Source organism: Lissotriton helveticus, chromosome 10 (genome assembly GCF_964261635.1).
Source record: "Lissotriton helveticus chromosome 10, aLisHel1.1, whole genome shotgun sequence".
Lineage (NCBI taxonomy): Eukaryota > Metazoa > Chordata > Amphibia > Caudata > Salamandridae > Lissotriton > Lissotriton helveticus.
The window spans coordinates 107,010,690-107,027,586 of NC_136071.1; the positions used below are offsets into that span (position 1 = coordinate 107,010,690).

The 16,897-nt window shown below is 41.3% G+C and overlaps 1 protein-coding gene across 3 annotated transcripts in view; it reads right to left on the reverse strand.

The window, feature by feature from the left end:
• The window catches only part of LOC144785991 (uncharacterized), a 324,665-nt gene that overhangs the window by 105,632 nt on the left and 202,136 nt on the right, over positions 1-16,897 (reverse strand). For all 3 annotated transcript variants that reach the window (XM_078664896.1, XM_078664895.1, XM_078664897.1), the window contains 3 exons: positions 12,882-12,935; positions 11,062-11,279; positions 437-513 (listed from right to left, as the gene is read on the reverse strand). In XM_078664896.1, coding sequence (XP_078521022.1) covers positions 437-513; positions 11,062-11,279; positions 12,882-12,935 — 349 coding nt within the window. The remainder of the gene's footprint in view (positions 1-436; positions 514-11,061; positions 11,280-12,881; positions 12,936-16,897) is intronic.

Below are 16,897 nucleotides of genomic sequence, written 5' to 3' on the forward strand. Positions count from 1 at the left end.
ATTCTGTAACAATGCTGCGATTCTTATGAATAATTTGCTTATTGTTTATCACAATATGGTTTGTTCTCATAGTTACATCAATACACATTATGCACTAGTTTAGGATGATGATGATTTTAATAACATCTTCAAACATATCTAGTGTGTATTCTTGCGTGTGACCATTCCTAGTAAAATGAGTTTGAGCTCACTAACAGAAATAAATCCTACAAGTCTTAGAGGGCTGATAGCTGCACAGAACACACCATCCCCAGATAATGAGCAGCTTATTTGTGGGTAACAGTCCATCAAGCTCACTGTCTGGTGTTGTTAGAGGGTCTACAGAACCTTAAACTGAGCTGTATTTAACCAATTACATAAAAATGATCAGTTGGCTATAAATTAGTTAACAAAACACATTTATGATTATTTTGAAGCCATCTAGTAAAATACTCACGGATTCCAACAATGGTGGGTTGACATAGAGGATTCTGAGTATCAGCTTTATCAGAACACCCCTCTTCAGTACATTTCCTGATGAAAAAAATGTAAACAATTTAAATGTTTGTTAAGAAAGAAAAATAAACTGGGAAAGTACAAACTACTTCTCAGAGTGTTTATATAAATTTTTAGGGCACACACACATTAATGTTACTTGCTGTGGGAAATAAAAGTTGATGTTCATTTAATACATTATAGAAAGTACTTTAATTTTACATTTATATTCTAAGAAAATACATTACATAAGTTTCTTTGCAGCTACAACATCAATATTTTTGTGCACTAGTCAAACAGGCTAATATGGCCCAAATGACACTAACCTGCTTAGCAATACATTACGTGTAAATATTTAATTTTTGATACTTACACAGAGCTGTTAGATTAAACTTGTTGAAAGACAAAGGGCCTAGTCAAAACCACATTTTGTAGTACATTTAGTAGTACCATAATAGTACTACTCGCATATTAAAAACTGCTCACTAACCTCCAAGATGATGTCTCAACCACCCCCCATCTTTTCTATGCAGAGATCTCTGCCCGACATACCGGAGCAAATACACCTACATTTTAGTAGTAAATGTGGGAAGGGAACGTGGCTGGAGAATGGGGAAAACTTACCACAAAGTAGGAGGGGTTGAGAAAGGAGTAAGAAGGGGCTTATGGAGTGCATACACCCACCCACACATGAGTAAGCCCATTGCTAATCACAAACAGAACTTCTACTGTTACGACAGCCAGAAAGGACCCTACACAGTCATAAATGTACGTTAGCACCACTCAGTTAAATACTGGTACTGCAACAACCTCCCATAGAAAATAATTCAAGCAGGGCCTTAACCCCTTAGGAAATAAAGTTACAATAAATTGATTTCTAATTTTTAAATGAATATTAATTGAATTTGTTTACAAAAATGTGCATTTAAAAAAACCTAAGGGTTATTGCAAAATAGTTCAATGTTTTAATTAAACAAATAACTATTTAAAAAATAATGACATTTAATTAAATTAATTCTACATAACTTTATTAATATATAATAAATAAGTAAATATTTACATCTTTAGGTGAGCATTGTTAATAAATCTTTAGTACATTTAAATTAAATATTTCTTTAAAACTAAGTTAACGCTGAAGCATTTTAACATGCAACAAATTTTTTTTTGATAACATTTATTAAAGTTCAGCAAACTTTTAAAAATGTTCCTATACTTTACCTTAGGGAGAACACCAACCCAGGAGACTTCCAGCTACTAGTGAGAACTTGTAAATTAAGCTCCACCGCCTAAATTAATGGGGACAGATGCAGGTCTAGACTTTGTAGTAACTTTACACTCAGAAATGGTTAGCAGCCAAAAGTAGTAAAATTACTATAAAGTGTAGGTTCACTCTCGTGTAAATTTACCGTTGTGACTAGGCCCCATAGACTGCAGCAAGGAAAACAGATCAATCTGAAAAATTACTTAACTGTCATATTAAGCATTTAGTGAATAACGTACTTTTTCAAGTACCAGAAAACAGAAACTGCTCTTTCTGAAAGACTAATCAACAGGTGAGATTCATTACAGGTAGAGCACAGAGGAATATAAAGAGGGACTGTGGTCTCACAGGATTAAGATGCTGCTACTGGTGGTAGTATGGAGGAATGTTTGCACCCCTCTATCTCTGGGCAGCAACCTTTTGTTTCACAGCAATCATGTGCTGCAGCAAGTACAAGTGCATGCCCACATTTTTAAAACAGAGTACTCTATGTTAGAATTTTAGTCTTCAAAACCATCCAATTGCAGTCACTGAACTATAGCATGTGTATCAACAGTAATCTGTTCCATTGTTAGCAAGACATGTTTGAAAGGGCCTGAGCTCCCACACAGACATGAGGAGTGACCACTACATATGGAATGATTATGGACAACAGAAAAACAAAATGGTAATAAGGAAGGAATTAAAGTCACAGGCGAGAGAAAGGAACGAAGAAGAGGCCTGAGAAAGAAACGATAGCAAGTAAGGTGGAAACAAGGAGCTGCAATGGCAAAGATGGCAAACAAAAAATAAAGGAACCGAGAACCTAGAGAATAATGAAAAGCAAAGGAAGAAGCAATGAATGAAAAAGTATGAGGAGGGATGGGAGGAATAAAAGGAGAAGACAAAGACTTGAAGAGGTGGCTTTTGCTTTTTTCCATATTTAACCAGAGGTAAAATCCTAATGCTAGCTTTCTGACCCAAAGAAAGATTGTAATTCTAGGTTCTTAACTCAACTACTGCGTGATCTTGAGAAATTATTTTCTTCTTGCTAATGTCAGTTTTCCAACATTAGAAACATGCCAATACATAATTTGGAATTTTCAAGCATGTTGGCATTTGTCAGTTTTAACCTTTGCACTGCTCGTCAATGCAGGTAAAACAGAAAGGGTTGTTCTTTCTCACACAGCGAACAATTGCAGTGGTTTAGCATTAATCTTTTTATCTGTACTATCTAGAAAAATGTATAACTTACTGTGGCTCTTTTTTTTTTATATAAGGATCCATAAATGGTGCTTCAGAACACGCAGTCATTTTGAACCACAGAATGTGCACCTCTATAGTGCTGCCATCCGCTGATGACAAGAAACTTACTGGGTGCGGCTTCAGTTTGGTGTGCCCTGCTCGAGCCCTGAAGCACCAAAGCCTTGAAGCCCGAATAATGTTTACAGATTCATCAGCCTAAGAGTAACCAACATTCATCAGCCACCATTTACTAAAAGTGATTTAAAGTGCCTACAGAATGTATTTGCCTAATTTGTACTGCAAGTCACTTCAGCAATTCAAATAAAGACACCATCCTTATTGGTCTCGCTCTATAAAATCAATAAACAGTAGAGCTATATGGTTTAATACAGTCTAGAATGTATTGTAATATACGCAAACATTGATTATGGAGGTTACAATTGCGGCTACATCGGAATAGCCCATCCAATACCTCCAACATGCAGATTGTAAGACTTGCAGCGTTTCCGTGGGAGAACCTGGTGTTCTGTAGGCGGTGCTTCTGGGTGTGGCTTTTACTTTCCACTTTGTTCTACAAATCCCCGGGAAGGGGTCTCCAGACACGGACTGGTGAAAAAAGACACCGGAATTCATCTAAGGCACAATCAAGCACCAGTTTAATCTTGAAATGGGAAGGTAGAAACTCCTCCAGCCTATTAAGAAAACAGTAGCGCCCAAACTGGAGAAGTTGCCTCAGAATGAAGGTGAGGCCCAGTGTGAGTCTTGCAATGATCTGGAGGGACGGGTGACCCTCTCCACAAAAGGGTCAATCAGGAAATGTCTTTCGGGCTACCAGCATGCCAACTTGGACGCTAGAGAATTCCCCAAATTTTAGACCGATTTCCAGGCTACCTCTCCCAGCAAAAATCATTCAAAGCAATCTGAATACCCAACCCAACAAATTTCTGCAGGACTCCCATGCCCTAGATCCAACTCAGTGTGGGTTTAGAGAGGGTCACAGTACGAAAACGGCGCTCTTGAAATCTAAAGAAATCAGGACCATTCTGGACCAAGGTGGAAACGCAGTATTGATCATGTTGGAGCTTTAGGCGGCCTTCGACACGGTCCATCACGCATTGCTGATGGACTGTGTGTATGAGAAAGGAGTTAAGGGTAATGCATGGAAGCTTATTAAATCATTCCTCTCCAATAGAATTCAAACAGTGGCATTGGTGGAATTTGGAGCGGAATCTTTCTCCCTACCCTGTGGGGTGCCGCAGGGCTCCTAGCTGAGCCCAACTTTATTCAATGTCTATGTGTCATCACTAGCACCCCTAATTCAGGCCTTCGGGTTCACACTAATGTCCTACGCGGATGACACCCAAATAGTGGTGACACTACTCCCAGGGGTCACTCATGATACCCCGTCAAGGCTGCAGGACTGCATGAAAGCAGTGGGGGCTTGGATGGCCCAAAATTGTCTGAAACTTATCTCCGGTAAAACAGAGGTGGTATTTGGTAACATCCCTACTTTCTGGACTCCTAAGTGCTGGCCGGAGGACATGCCTCTACCTACGCCAATCAAGAAGGTGAAGAACCTGGGAGTTTTGATTGACTATAAACTACATTTCAGGGACCAGGTAAATCAGGTTGCAACTGCCACATCGTTGCTCCTCAAATCCTGCAAAAACATAATGCCTCTTGCTGTTCGACGCACAACAAACTGTAGTGACAGCACTTATAATGTCCAGATTAGATTATTGCCACAGCCTGTACCTACCCATCCAAAAAGGGTCAATGAATGAACTACAGATGCTGCGGCTAGACTCATTACCGCCACACCAAAGTATGAGTCTATATCAGCCAAAATAAAAAAGCTTCACTGGTTAACAGTCAGGAAAAGAACTCAATTTAAGTCTTTTTGCTTGGTTTTCAAAGCCCTTCATGGAATCGGCCGGAATTCCTTAAACACAAGTTCCACTGGTATTTACCCAAGAGATCACTGCGGTCTTCTGACACAAAACTCGTAAACGTCCCACGGGTAGAAAAAGTCAACTGGGGTGGTAGAAGTTTTATTGTCAATATGGCTAAATCTGGGAATGCTCTTCCTCTGGATCTTAGAAATATGACCAATCTTCTGCCATTTAGGAAAGCACTAAAAACATGGCGGATTACTAACTGATCCGGTGGATCATTTTCTCCCGCCTCTGCCCCAGTTGTTTCTTCACATAGGAAGTTCCAACAGGGTGTAAACCAAGGCCACATCAATCAGTCTGACCCTGTGCCTCATGGGAACAGTCCAGCCCGAACTGCCAAGCCATGCCTTCCCAGACTGACTCAGACTGATTTGCATATGGCCATGTCTGAACTGGGGTGGCAGAGTGGGCTAAAGAACGGTGATGGATTAAACCCAGATCTGTTGACTGGTTGTGAGTGTTTGATTGGTTCAGATGCTCCGTCCATCACCACCCCCGTTTGTACAACTGGTTAACAAAGCGGGGACTGAGAGAGATCCCCCTGAATTGGTCTTTATTCTCAGGTTCTGCCCTAAGGGTCCTCAGGACACGCTCAATCGTGAGAAGCTGCTGATACTGTCCAGCTATATCCCTGCTCTTAAACATATTACCTCAGAGGACTTGTTATGGGTAGAATTTGACCCTCCGGGTTTGAACGCTACGGGGATGTCTCAAGCACAGAATGAAGGAATGTGGTATTGAGACAGGCAGTGTGGGGAGAAAAAGAAACCTTTATTGATTGGGTGACTGAACTGGATAAACCTGTTCCCTAAAGTACACATATGTTTTATTAAATCCACCCACAGGACAGCAAATACAAAGTATACTTAAGGGCACACCAGGCAGAAGTAGAAGCTGGGAATTAGATGAAATCAAGAGAGCAAGAGCACTGACTATTGCACATTCACTGAATCAGAGAGGTGAGATTCAGTCCTACAAAAAGCATTGAGCAGGAAGCAGGGCGATTGACAAATTTCACACATACTACACTAGGCCTCATGCCTCAGCCCCGATGGGAGTACAAGTCAATCAAAATGGAAACCGAAAACCAGCGTCCTAATAAACTCGTGAGGTCCAAGACAATCTGTGCGAAAATTAAACTGAGTTCTCAATCATCTCATGGAACATAGCAGGGCTTTAAAAAATTCACTGAAAGCAGAGAAGGGGGTCTTTACTTGGATACTGGTGATATCCTCTGCTTCCAAGAAACTTGGCCCCAGGCCCCTACCACTTTACCAGGTTTCTATGATATTTTCCCTATGGCATCTCGCTTTAGTACTTTTGGGCGCCCGTCAGGGGGTGGTGGTGGTGGGGGTGGGGGGTGGAGGTCTATAAATATTAGCAGCCACGATTCTTGACAGTAATTGCAAGGCAGCCCAAGATGTTTGCGTAAATGGTTTGAAAACCAATGGAGTTGATTGTGGTTAACTGTTGTTTGAACGCTCCTAGGAAAGTAAAGTCAGAGTTGGTAAATCATTTCCTTGAGAGACTTGAAGATCTCATCTTAGGCCATCCCCATTGCAAATTCATAATTACTGGAGATTTTAACATTAGGGGGCTGGGGGAGACCACTGTTGGAGCCTCCAAGGCGAGTGCTGGCTATGGAGTTAATGATTTTATGAAGCTCCACAATTTAGTATCAGCTCAGTCAAAATTTGAGGGGATATTCCCAACAACCTGTAAAAATGTATAGACCATTGATTATACTTATTATCTGAAGGTTTGGCTGCCTGACTGGGTCACTTTAATATATCAGTTAGAAAGTGACCACAACCCATTAAAGAGCACGCTGAGCCGCGCAGTACAATCAGCGGACAAACTCGTCAAGGTGGCCATCTCAACAGGGGAAGAGATCCCAAAGCCAGTCAGAAGAATTAAGTGGCTGTCCGATTATGCACCGATGGTCAGTACCTGGTTAAAAGAATTGGCGCTTATTTCAACTTCAATTCAACCAGAATATGCCCTACATGAGTGGGGAAGGTTCATGGAGAACTTTTGAAAGCAACTATTGGAACAGAATAGTAGGCCTAAATCTCAACAGGGGGGGCACAAACCAGTGAGACACGGTTTATTTTATATAAGGCAATGATCCTCTCCAAAAGATAGCTTTGTAAAGCGCAGAGTGCTCATCGGTGCAATCCATCCAAAACCTCAGCTGCAGAAGTAAAATTGTCCAGAATGTTACATAAAAAAAATTACTTGGGAGCAACAGAAGGAAAGAAAAGAAAGAATGGGCCAGTCTTTCAGGTATTAAAGGACTCTAATCTAGCGCGATTCTGGGCCCATATTAATCCATTAAAAAACAGTAACACAATTCGGGATAATGGAGTTTTCGAAGCAGCTTGGGTGCGGCATATTGTTGAGCTGTATGTGGATCAGTTTGACAATCTACCAGTGGCTTGACAGTTTGTAACTTCAATTCCGACCTTTAAAGAAAATTTAGCAGCAACCGAGGCAAGTCCACAACATCAAGTGAATTTGGCATATGGGTTGGGACAGCCTGAGGAAGAGCGCCAGTTGGACAGGGGCAATCTAACAAACAGATGGAAGGTGGCAAAAGTATTAAAAAAAAGTTGAAATCTGATGGAGCCCCTGGCCCGAATGGCTTTCCAGCCAGCCTTTTTAAGGATGCCCATACAGGTTGGGCCACGTTGTGGTGTGCTCTCTATAACCATTCTTTTCAAAATGCTGATTGATATACCAGAGGGCTAGGGAGGATCCATTTTATGCCCCATATTTAGGAGCAGAGATCGGACCCTAGCCGCAAACTATTACCACTTGACATTGAGGCAAAAGCTTATGCTCGAATTTTATTAGAACATTTAGAAGCTTAGGTGGCGGAGGAGTACATTTTGCTATTTTTTCCTACAGGATTCAGGGACAGGGCATCCACTGTAGATAATATTAAAGTTCTTTCTGTCCTCACGTAACGTGCCCTTCAGACGAAAAGGCTCTCCTGTGCGGTTTTATAGATTACAGTGCAGCTTTTGATAGGGTCGACAGGACCCTCTCTGGTGGAAGCTTGCTGCTGGCTTGGGGTATACCATAAAATCTGCTATGAGCGATCATCTCATTACACACAGAAACTTGGGTTCGGGTGAAAACGAGCTCATTGACAGTCACAAAGTTCAAACAAACCGCAGGGTAAAACAGGGCTGTGTTTTGGATCCTATGCTGTTTAATCTGTATACGGCTGATTGTGGGAAAGTACTGGATGCCTGTAGTTTGGTTCCTTCAAAGCTAAGTTTGGTCTGCTTGCAAACAATTCAATACGCTGACGACGTGGTCAGGTTTGCAAATGGCTCAGGATGCCTTGAGTAGATTTAACAAGGCCAACCATTTAAAGGTGAATCAGTCCAAAATCAAAGTCCTGATATTCGGTAGCTACCAAAGAAAGAAAACAGCAACTTGGCAATTGGACGGCAAGATCATCACTATAGCAAAGGCATCACAACTACCTTGGTGTGTGTTTCAGCGAAACTGGCTCTGCCATTGCCCAAGTAAAAGACCTTAATAAGGTGGCAGCCATTACTTCTGGGATTGGCAAATTAAATTGCTTATTAAGTAGCGCCTCTTCTACCCCTATCTTAAGAGTAACAAAGGCAACCTTAACGCTCGCCCTGCAGTACGATCATTTTGCTTATCCTGGTGCATGGGAAGCTAATTTGGAGTTGTGTCACATTAGAGCATACACAAATCTATTCCATCAACCACAACATGTCAGATGCTCCAGATTAAGACTAGAGCTAATGCTAGTAACTCAATCAATCGAGTGGAAGGCATCCATGTTAAAATAATACATCAAGTGCAGGACAGCTCCCAAGAGCTTGGTAAAAAGCCTCTGGCAAACCATAGATGAAAAACCAGGCAACCCATGGTCCATTCACTTAAATGAAGCCATCTTGTTATTCAAGATCAAAGTTTCTACCTTTGGAGATGGCGCCATCTCATATTCTGCATGGAAGACAGCCATTAACAAGCAAATGAAAGTGGCTTCCTGGGAACAGGATTTACTCACTGTTGATAGCAGAGGGTTGGCACAGCCTGTAAAAGATTCCTATCATGTTGGGACACCAAAAATATACCTCTTGCATTCTCTTAAATGTGGCTAGTCTGGCTCAAATACTTTACATGAGACTACTTGCGTTACCAATAAGGGATTTTAACACGCGCTGGGCTGGCTCAGGTGCTGATAATTGTAGGTTATGCCACAATTAACAATCATGGTTTCTTTGCTATGCTATTGCCCCGCTTTAGATCATCAAAGGAGATTACTACTAAAATCTATTTTTTGGGCAGAGGGAGAACGTATCTGTTCACAGGCATCTTCCCTTTGCTTTAATGGCAGATCATCTGGGGTGCTGGGGAGATGCACTAAATTTGTGAACATTTTAAACCAACATTTATTGAAAGTTCACGCTACCGCCCTCCCTTTGAAACAACGCCAGACGTTAATTACAACATTTGAAAAATGTGCTAGGCTACCTGCATAAAAATTGGGGTGTGACTTGGAGAATGGTGTTCTCAGGATAGAGGTTGCTCGTTTATCGGCTTAAAACCCTCTTAGTAAGAACGTCTCTGCATTTTATATCTAGTTTGGTTGGTTAATGTTTTAGCAGCAGAGTCGTAAAGAGTTATTACTATTCTAGTTATTAGTTTTAGATACTCTAATGCATAGGTACCTTACAGGGTAAGCAAGAGCATGGGATTTAAGAGTGCCCTAAACAAAGATTATAGTGGGTGTTTTGTTGGGCAGCCTCGCATTTTGCATCTCTTCCTTGGAGAGGTAGGTTAGAGGTAAATGGAGTGAGAGTTCCAGTTAGCATCAAACACAAGCAAGGGGTATGGAGGGACCAGGTGTGATAGTTCTAGTGAGCAATAACCACTTTTTCCTTCTACATTGTATTGCTCTATTGGTAGATATAAGGGGCAATTTAAATTGGTTCGCCACATTTATAAAACAGCTCGGTGTACACATTGCATCTTACATGGACTATGAATTTTTAGTGGATACTGTATTTATGTTCTCAAGAATAAAACTGTATATTTTAGACTTGATTAGACCCATGCACCCTGCATATTGTGCAGATTACCTGAATAATGAAACTTTGCTCATTTTAGTGTTAATTAAGCATTTTGAAAATTAGGTGCATCATGTTGATTTTTTTTTTTTTTTTATTGTTATGGTTTTAATTAACTATACAATAAACTTATTACAAACTTAGACTAGAAACTTACTTTCAGAAACCACATTCATTAGTTATTCCTCAGGGGAGTTAGACCAAACCAGCTTCACTTCTTTATATCAAATTCCTATTTTAATTTTATGCTCTGGTACTTAATAAACGTTTGCAATGCGATTTGGTCAAGTGATTGTTGGGAAACTGAGCTGGAGTGACAAGTGGTAGTGAGTGACAGTGCTTATGAGTGGGCATGAGCAGCAGCCATTTTGACTGGGTGCAGAGCAGCAGCAAGAGTGGCACCAATGAAGCAGTGCACAGATGCCCAGGGAAGGGTGGGCAGTAAGCCTAATGAAGTGGGGGGTACAGCAGAATGGTAGGTGCTCTTGTGAAATGGGTATGATTCCAGAAATCATATGGTGAGCCAATCTCTGGTCATAACAATTCTGCAACTTGCAAATACCAAGATACTCTTGATTCTATTCTGTATAATATGTATAAAGCTTCCGATCACCACCCTTAGAAGAGTTAATGGTTGTTCTAATGTAACAAGAAAAGCTGCAGAAGCTATATCCAGAGCAACAAGCAATATAGCTGTGTTGATTAAAGCACAAGGACAATTATTTCACAATAGTAAAATAACATTTCTTTTGCGGTTTGGGGATGTTTTTCTGGCAATAATGCAGCCTACAGAAGCATTAAAAATAAATAAATAAATAAAAAGAACTTGTGAGCACCTATAACAAGTATTTGAAATAAAACTGGAACTTGAATTTTTATGGCAATGTGTTTTAATGAGACACAAACCCTTTAAACCTTCCTGCTCTAATTACACCTCCCAGTGCACAGTATGCTAACTGAGAAGCTACCTCAGGCCCATGTGTTTTACGTAATAAATTACTCTATCCATACCATTACAGAAACTTGCCTTTTAGTGATGTCCACTCCTCTTGGTCAGTGAGGTATTTGCCTGATGGACAGCACTCCGTTCGAAACATCTTCAAATAAAGGGCAAAGTCAGCAACTGACAACTTAACATTCACTGTGCAAGAGGCACATTTTAACTGTACAAGTGACTGGGCAGCTTCTGGAAAATTTCCATATTTACACATATAGAACGGAATTTTCTCTCTCAAACGTTGTAACCTTGAAGACAAAAACAAGAAAAACTTACATTGAATTTGAAAGGCATAAATCATTATACAATCTGTAAAAGGGTTATTCTGTGTGAGAAACGCCTGTACTGACATTATTTAGCATGTTTCACTATTTGGTGCAAACACTAGAGCTGAAAAGTACTGGGTGCCGCCCACACGTATGTAGCTCACATATGTCGAGTTTGGCTTTTATGAATGAGCCCAAGTATTAACCATTTCCCCTCACTATGCAATTTAGTTTTAAACACTTGCATGGATACCATGCTAAATTGTTGCAAATGCAATATTGGCCTGATGTTGTGAATCTGTAAAAATATGATGGACAACATTAGGAAATTGGATACTAGGATTTGTAATTAACAAAATCTAATTAAGATTCTAATAGGTACTTTGTGACACCATACATACTGATTGCTCAACACCACGTGATGTGGAGATGAAATCATGTCCAAGAAAGCAAATGAAAGAAAACATCACATGAAACTGCACTCTGTAGTGTTAGGATCCATAGACTGAACTCACTAGCTCCAAGACTATACATGCAGAGGGATCAAGGCTGTTCCTGCCTCAAACAGGACTGAAAGAGAGGGTGATGGAGGGTGATGGAGAAGGGGAGGCAAGTGAACAGAGAGGTAAATGTAAATTGATACTTGTATAGCGCACTACTCACCCGCAAGGGTCTCAAGGCGCTTGTACGAATACCGCTGTGGAACCCATCTTGGCTTTCCCTGTGAGGTGTCCACTCCTGGGCACCCCCAAGGTGGAGGCCAGGCATCCGTAGCGTTGTGGGGGCCGTTGTGGAGAATAAGCAAGCTATTGCCCATAGTTGCAGAGTGGGACTCCATGATTGGAATAGGCACCAAGGCGAGAATTATCAGGTCCGTGGAATTTTGAACCAAAGACCCGCCGAGGTGGGAATTGAACCCTGGTCCCGAGCTAGACCTCTGCATCAGGGTCTGCCGCTCTAACCATTGAGCCACACTTCTCCACTCCACCACCACCAGAGAGGTAGCATGAGAGGATAGAGGGCTGAAAGGAAGAGGGAGCAAGAAGGGGAGAGGAAGGTAAAAAATGTAATTTATGTATTGCTTGAATGTAAATACTGCACACATTGCAGGAAATAAGGAGGCAACAAGCTGTGCCTATTCTCACAGAGAGAAGGGGCAAAGTTTGGAAGACGCTTTCCTTGCAAATATTCCCAATAAAAATTCCTTCCCTGATCTCGCCTACCCATGAGAAAGAAAACTTTGCACCAGAATTTCACTGGCTACCTAATATCCAAACCAAAACATGGAATTAGTTTTGATGAAACCCTGAGCAGATACAGTTTGAAACCATACACGCAATTACAGATCGGAGGTCTTGTAGAATTGGGTTGATTTCCCACACCAACTTTAAAAGAGTGAAGGCAGAACGTTTGTGAAACGACTGTGCCTTTGTTTGGCCAGTACCAACACAATCACAAGCCCCCAATTTATGGAAATTGCAGCACAGAGATACAGTTTTAATCATTATAAATGTTGAAATTTCTGATATGTACACAGTGTTAGTGAAGTATTAAGCAAGAAAAGGGTATCTAAATATTACTTACGGCAACATATCATTGCATCGCACAGCTTTTAGGTAACGCACCAAATGTTTGTAACTAAAAAGAATAAAACAACAAAAACAAATGTCATATAGAAAATATCATAATACACAATGCAATATTAGTTCACACAATGTACCAACTGAATCCATTGCTGACTAATTGTCTTTCCAGTCCTCCAGAAAAGGTATGGCGAAGCACTGCTTCAGGAAGTCAATTTAAGGGCTGGAGAAAGAGTTTGAGGTGGATATAGCTCTCATTGACCGCGCATATTTTCAAAAGAAAAGCGATACCAAATTCCAAAATTACACACAAATGTCCACCTTTGTGCTTGAAACGATCCAGGACAGTTTGGTAAGTAGCTCACAAAAATATCTGGGAGTGCTGCAAGAACATTATTCTAGCCACATCCAGGTGGTGCTAGAGTTACCCTTTCCATTTCAACTGCGACCAACAATAAAAGGAGATGGGAAGGAGTGAAAAGATTTTCCAGAAAGAGGCAATAGAGCAAAAAATACCCAGAAAGGGGAAATAGAGGCAGAGGAGACAGACTTCGAGTGCAAAGTAGAGCACTGCACAAAAATCAAGAGGGGAAGAAGGGAGATAGACAGGACAGATGGGCAGTGTTAAAGAGACAGGGCTGAGGGGGAACCATAAAAAAAAAAGAGTATAAATAAATAAAAATGGAAAACAGAAGGGGAGGGCCAGGTTATAACATGTAGGAAAAAAAGATGGAGGATAAAAAAAACACGCATGGCCCACCACAATTGTACACCAGAAAGGACATGCTCCAAGTTATGTTCATCAGTCTGGTAAATGTGATTTAAGTTGAAACTTTGGAATACATAATTTGAACGGAAAGGGGCCGTAAAAACATTTTAACCATGTTTCATTTCTCTACAAATTCATGTACAACTGTGTTAGTACTATTAAGAGCTACTGGATGGACTGTACAAATTAACATTGCTACAGAATAACATGTTACCCTCCTCAGTGACTGGCAGTTCTTTAGTTCTGCTTTCTGGACAGTCTTGGGATGACTAAAGACAAGCAACCACATCTCATCGATACCAAAGATGGATAATGTTACTTACCCAGTAAGCACCTGTCCTTGGCATGTAGAGCTGTAGATTCAAATGATTTGCATACTCCTGCCATCTAGTGTTGGGTCTGAATGTTTGCAAGTGTTTTTTCTTTGAAGAAGTCTTTCCTAGTCACGAGGTAAGGGAATTCCTCCTTTCGGTGGTAGTGGGCATGGTCATCAACTCCATTGTTAGATTGTTTTGCCGCAGGAGGGTGAGAATGGAGTAAGTGTAGTATAGAGATGCTCATGCATATATATGTATAATGAACTGCAACAACTACAGGTACCCGGGGAGGCGGGTGGGCACATGTGAATCTACAGCTCTACATACCAAGAACAGATGCTTACTGGGAAAGTAACATTATCCGTTTGAGGCATATGTGCTGTAGATACAAATGCTTTGCATAGGCTATAAGGCAGTATACTCCCAAAGCTGTGGCTAACCTGTAGATCTTGAAGTTGTTTGGAACAGTGTTTTAAGTACTGCTTGGCCTTGGCCTCCATTAGCCTGTTGTTGTGCTAACACATCTACACAATAGTGTTTAGTAAATGTGTGTGGTGTAGACCATGTAGCTGCTTTATATATGTCAGCTAGAGGGTTGTTACCTAAAAAGGCCACAGAAGACCCTATTTTGTGAGTGGAATGCGCTCTAGGGGTATAGTCGAAGTCCTTTTGGCTTTAGCATCGCATGTTTGAATGCATTTAAAAATCCATCTTGCAATACAAGATTTAGAGATAGGATTGCCTTTACGAGTACAAACAGTTGTATTGTTTTGTGGAAGTCCTTTGTCCTATCTATGTAGTACAATAAAGCTCTTTTAACGTCAAGCATGTGAAGAGCGCGTTCTGCTACGGAATCAGGTTGAGGAAAGAAACCTGGTTAGTCAACCGATTGGTTTATATGAAAAGCAGAAACTACTTTGGGAAGTAATTTGAGGTTGGTATGGAGAACTATCCTATCTCTGTGTAGCTGAAAGAAAGGTTTTTGCAGCGTTAATGCACGTAGCTCACCGACTCTCCTCAGAGATGTGTTAACAATGAGGTTCTCACTCCTGAATTTGTTGCCTGATCTTGCTAGGGAGGTCGGCAATTGGATTGTTTACTCCTGGGAGATGTTCTGCCAGAAGATAAATCCTGTGATGGATTGCCCAATTCCAAATGGCTTGAGAGAGGTGTGACAGTTGGAGTGTGTCCTCACCCTCCCCCCCCCGGTTATTGTACATTGTACATTGCTGTTATGTGGTCTGTCCGGACTAAGACAGTTTTGGCTATGAGATGGGTCTGAAAAGCTTTGAATGCTAGGAAGACAGCGAAGAGTTGTAGATGGTTGATGTGGAGAGTTTTCTGCTTGTTGCTCCACAGGCCTTATATTGTGTAATCTTTTAGGTGAGCCCCCAACCTGTTATAGATGTGTCTGCTGTGAGCAAGATCTGTGGAGCAGGGTCAATGAAAGGCAGCCCTGCTGTCAAGTTTTATGGGTTCCACCACAGCAGAGAGATGTGTAGGGCCGTCTACCAACACTAGATCGGCTAACAGACCCTGTGATTGATTCCACTGATGTGCTAAGCACTCTTGTAGGATCAAATGTGAAGCCTTGCATGGGGTACAATTGCTAAGCAAGACACCATCATTCCCAGTATTTGAATGAACACTCTGGCTGATAATGGTTGGGCTGAAACTGTTAAATGGCAGCCTGAATAATGTGTATTTTGACTATATTGGAAGAGGCTAGAGCCTTGACTGGGACTAGAGTGGTTCCTAGATAAGACTGCATCTGTGAGGAGTGCAAGTGAGACTTTTGTGCATTGATGGTGAAGCCCAGTAGATGAATTAGATCTATTGTAATCGGTGTGTGCTGCAGACAGTTTTGGTGAGTTCTGGCTTTGATGAGCCAGTCGTCTAGGTAGGGGAAGAAGTGAATTTGTTGTCTTCTGAGATGAGCAGCAACCACTGCCAGAAATTTGGTAAAAACTCTGGGCGCCGTAGTAACTCTGAAGGGAAGGACCTTCAACTGGTACTGCTTGCCTATCATAAATCTCAGGTATTTGCGATGAGCTGGATGAATTGGAACATGAAAATATGCGTCTTTCAAAATCTAGAGTAGACAAAGTCTGCGGTTTGTAAAAATGGGAGTACTTGTTGCAGTGTCACCATATGAAAATGCTCTGATAGTATGTAATGGTTTAACTCTGTCAGATCTAGAATAGATCTTATGGAACCGTCCTTTTTGGGGATGAGAAAGTACAGTGAGTAAACCCCTGAGCCCTGGTACTGTTTTGGAACTGGCTCTATTGCACCTTTTAGTCAAAGGGGCTAGACCTATTGTTTTAACAAGTGTATGTGTTCTGGAGATAACTTGCGAGAGTGAAGTGAAATGTTTGGGGGATTGCTGGCAAGCTCCAGGCAATAACCATGTTGGATAATTCCAAGCACCCATTAGTCAGATGTTATATAGACTGCCAAATGGGGATGAATTGCTGAAGTCTTCCCAGACAGGTGTGCTATAATCGGGGGAAGCGTGGGCAAGTCACTGTTTGTTGGGGAAGGAGAGTTATGGGGTGTTACCCTTACTCATGGAGTTGTTGCCTCTATAACCTCATTGGAAAACACCTCTGGAAGGAGAGGAGTGGTGGTTACCTTTGTAAGCTGAGGTATTTTGATCTGGGGATGTGGTCTTTGGCCCCCCTGTAGAAAGAGCGACAAAAGGAGCCTCTGTTGGATACCACTGTCTGAAGTGCTCACATAGATTTAGCGACTACAGTGTCCTTTTTCATCTTTTCTAACGCCTGGTCAACTAGGTGTTCTTAATCAAGTGTTGTTGGCCCCCAGGTTTAAAACCTGAAATCCTTAACCAAGTGTGTCTGCTGAGCAGGATACTGGTATTAATATCTCTAGCTACGGTGTCTGCAGCATCTAGAGCACAACGAATAGAGG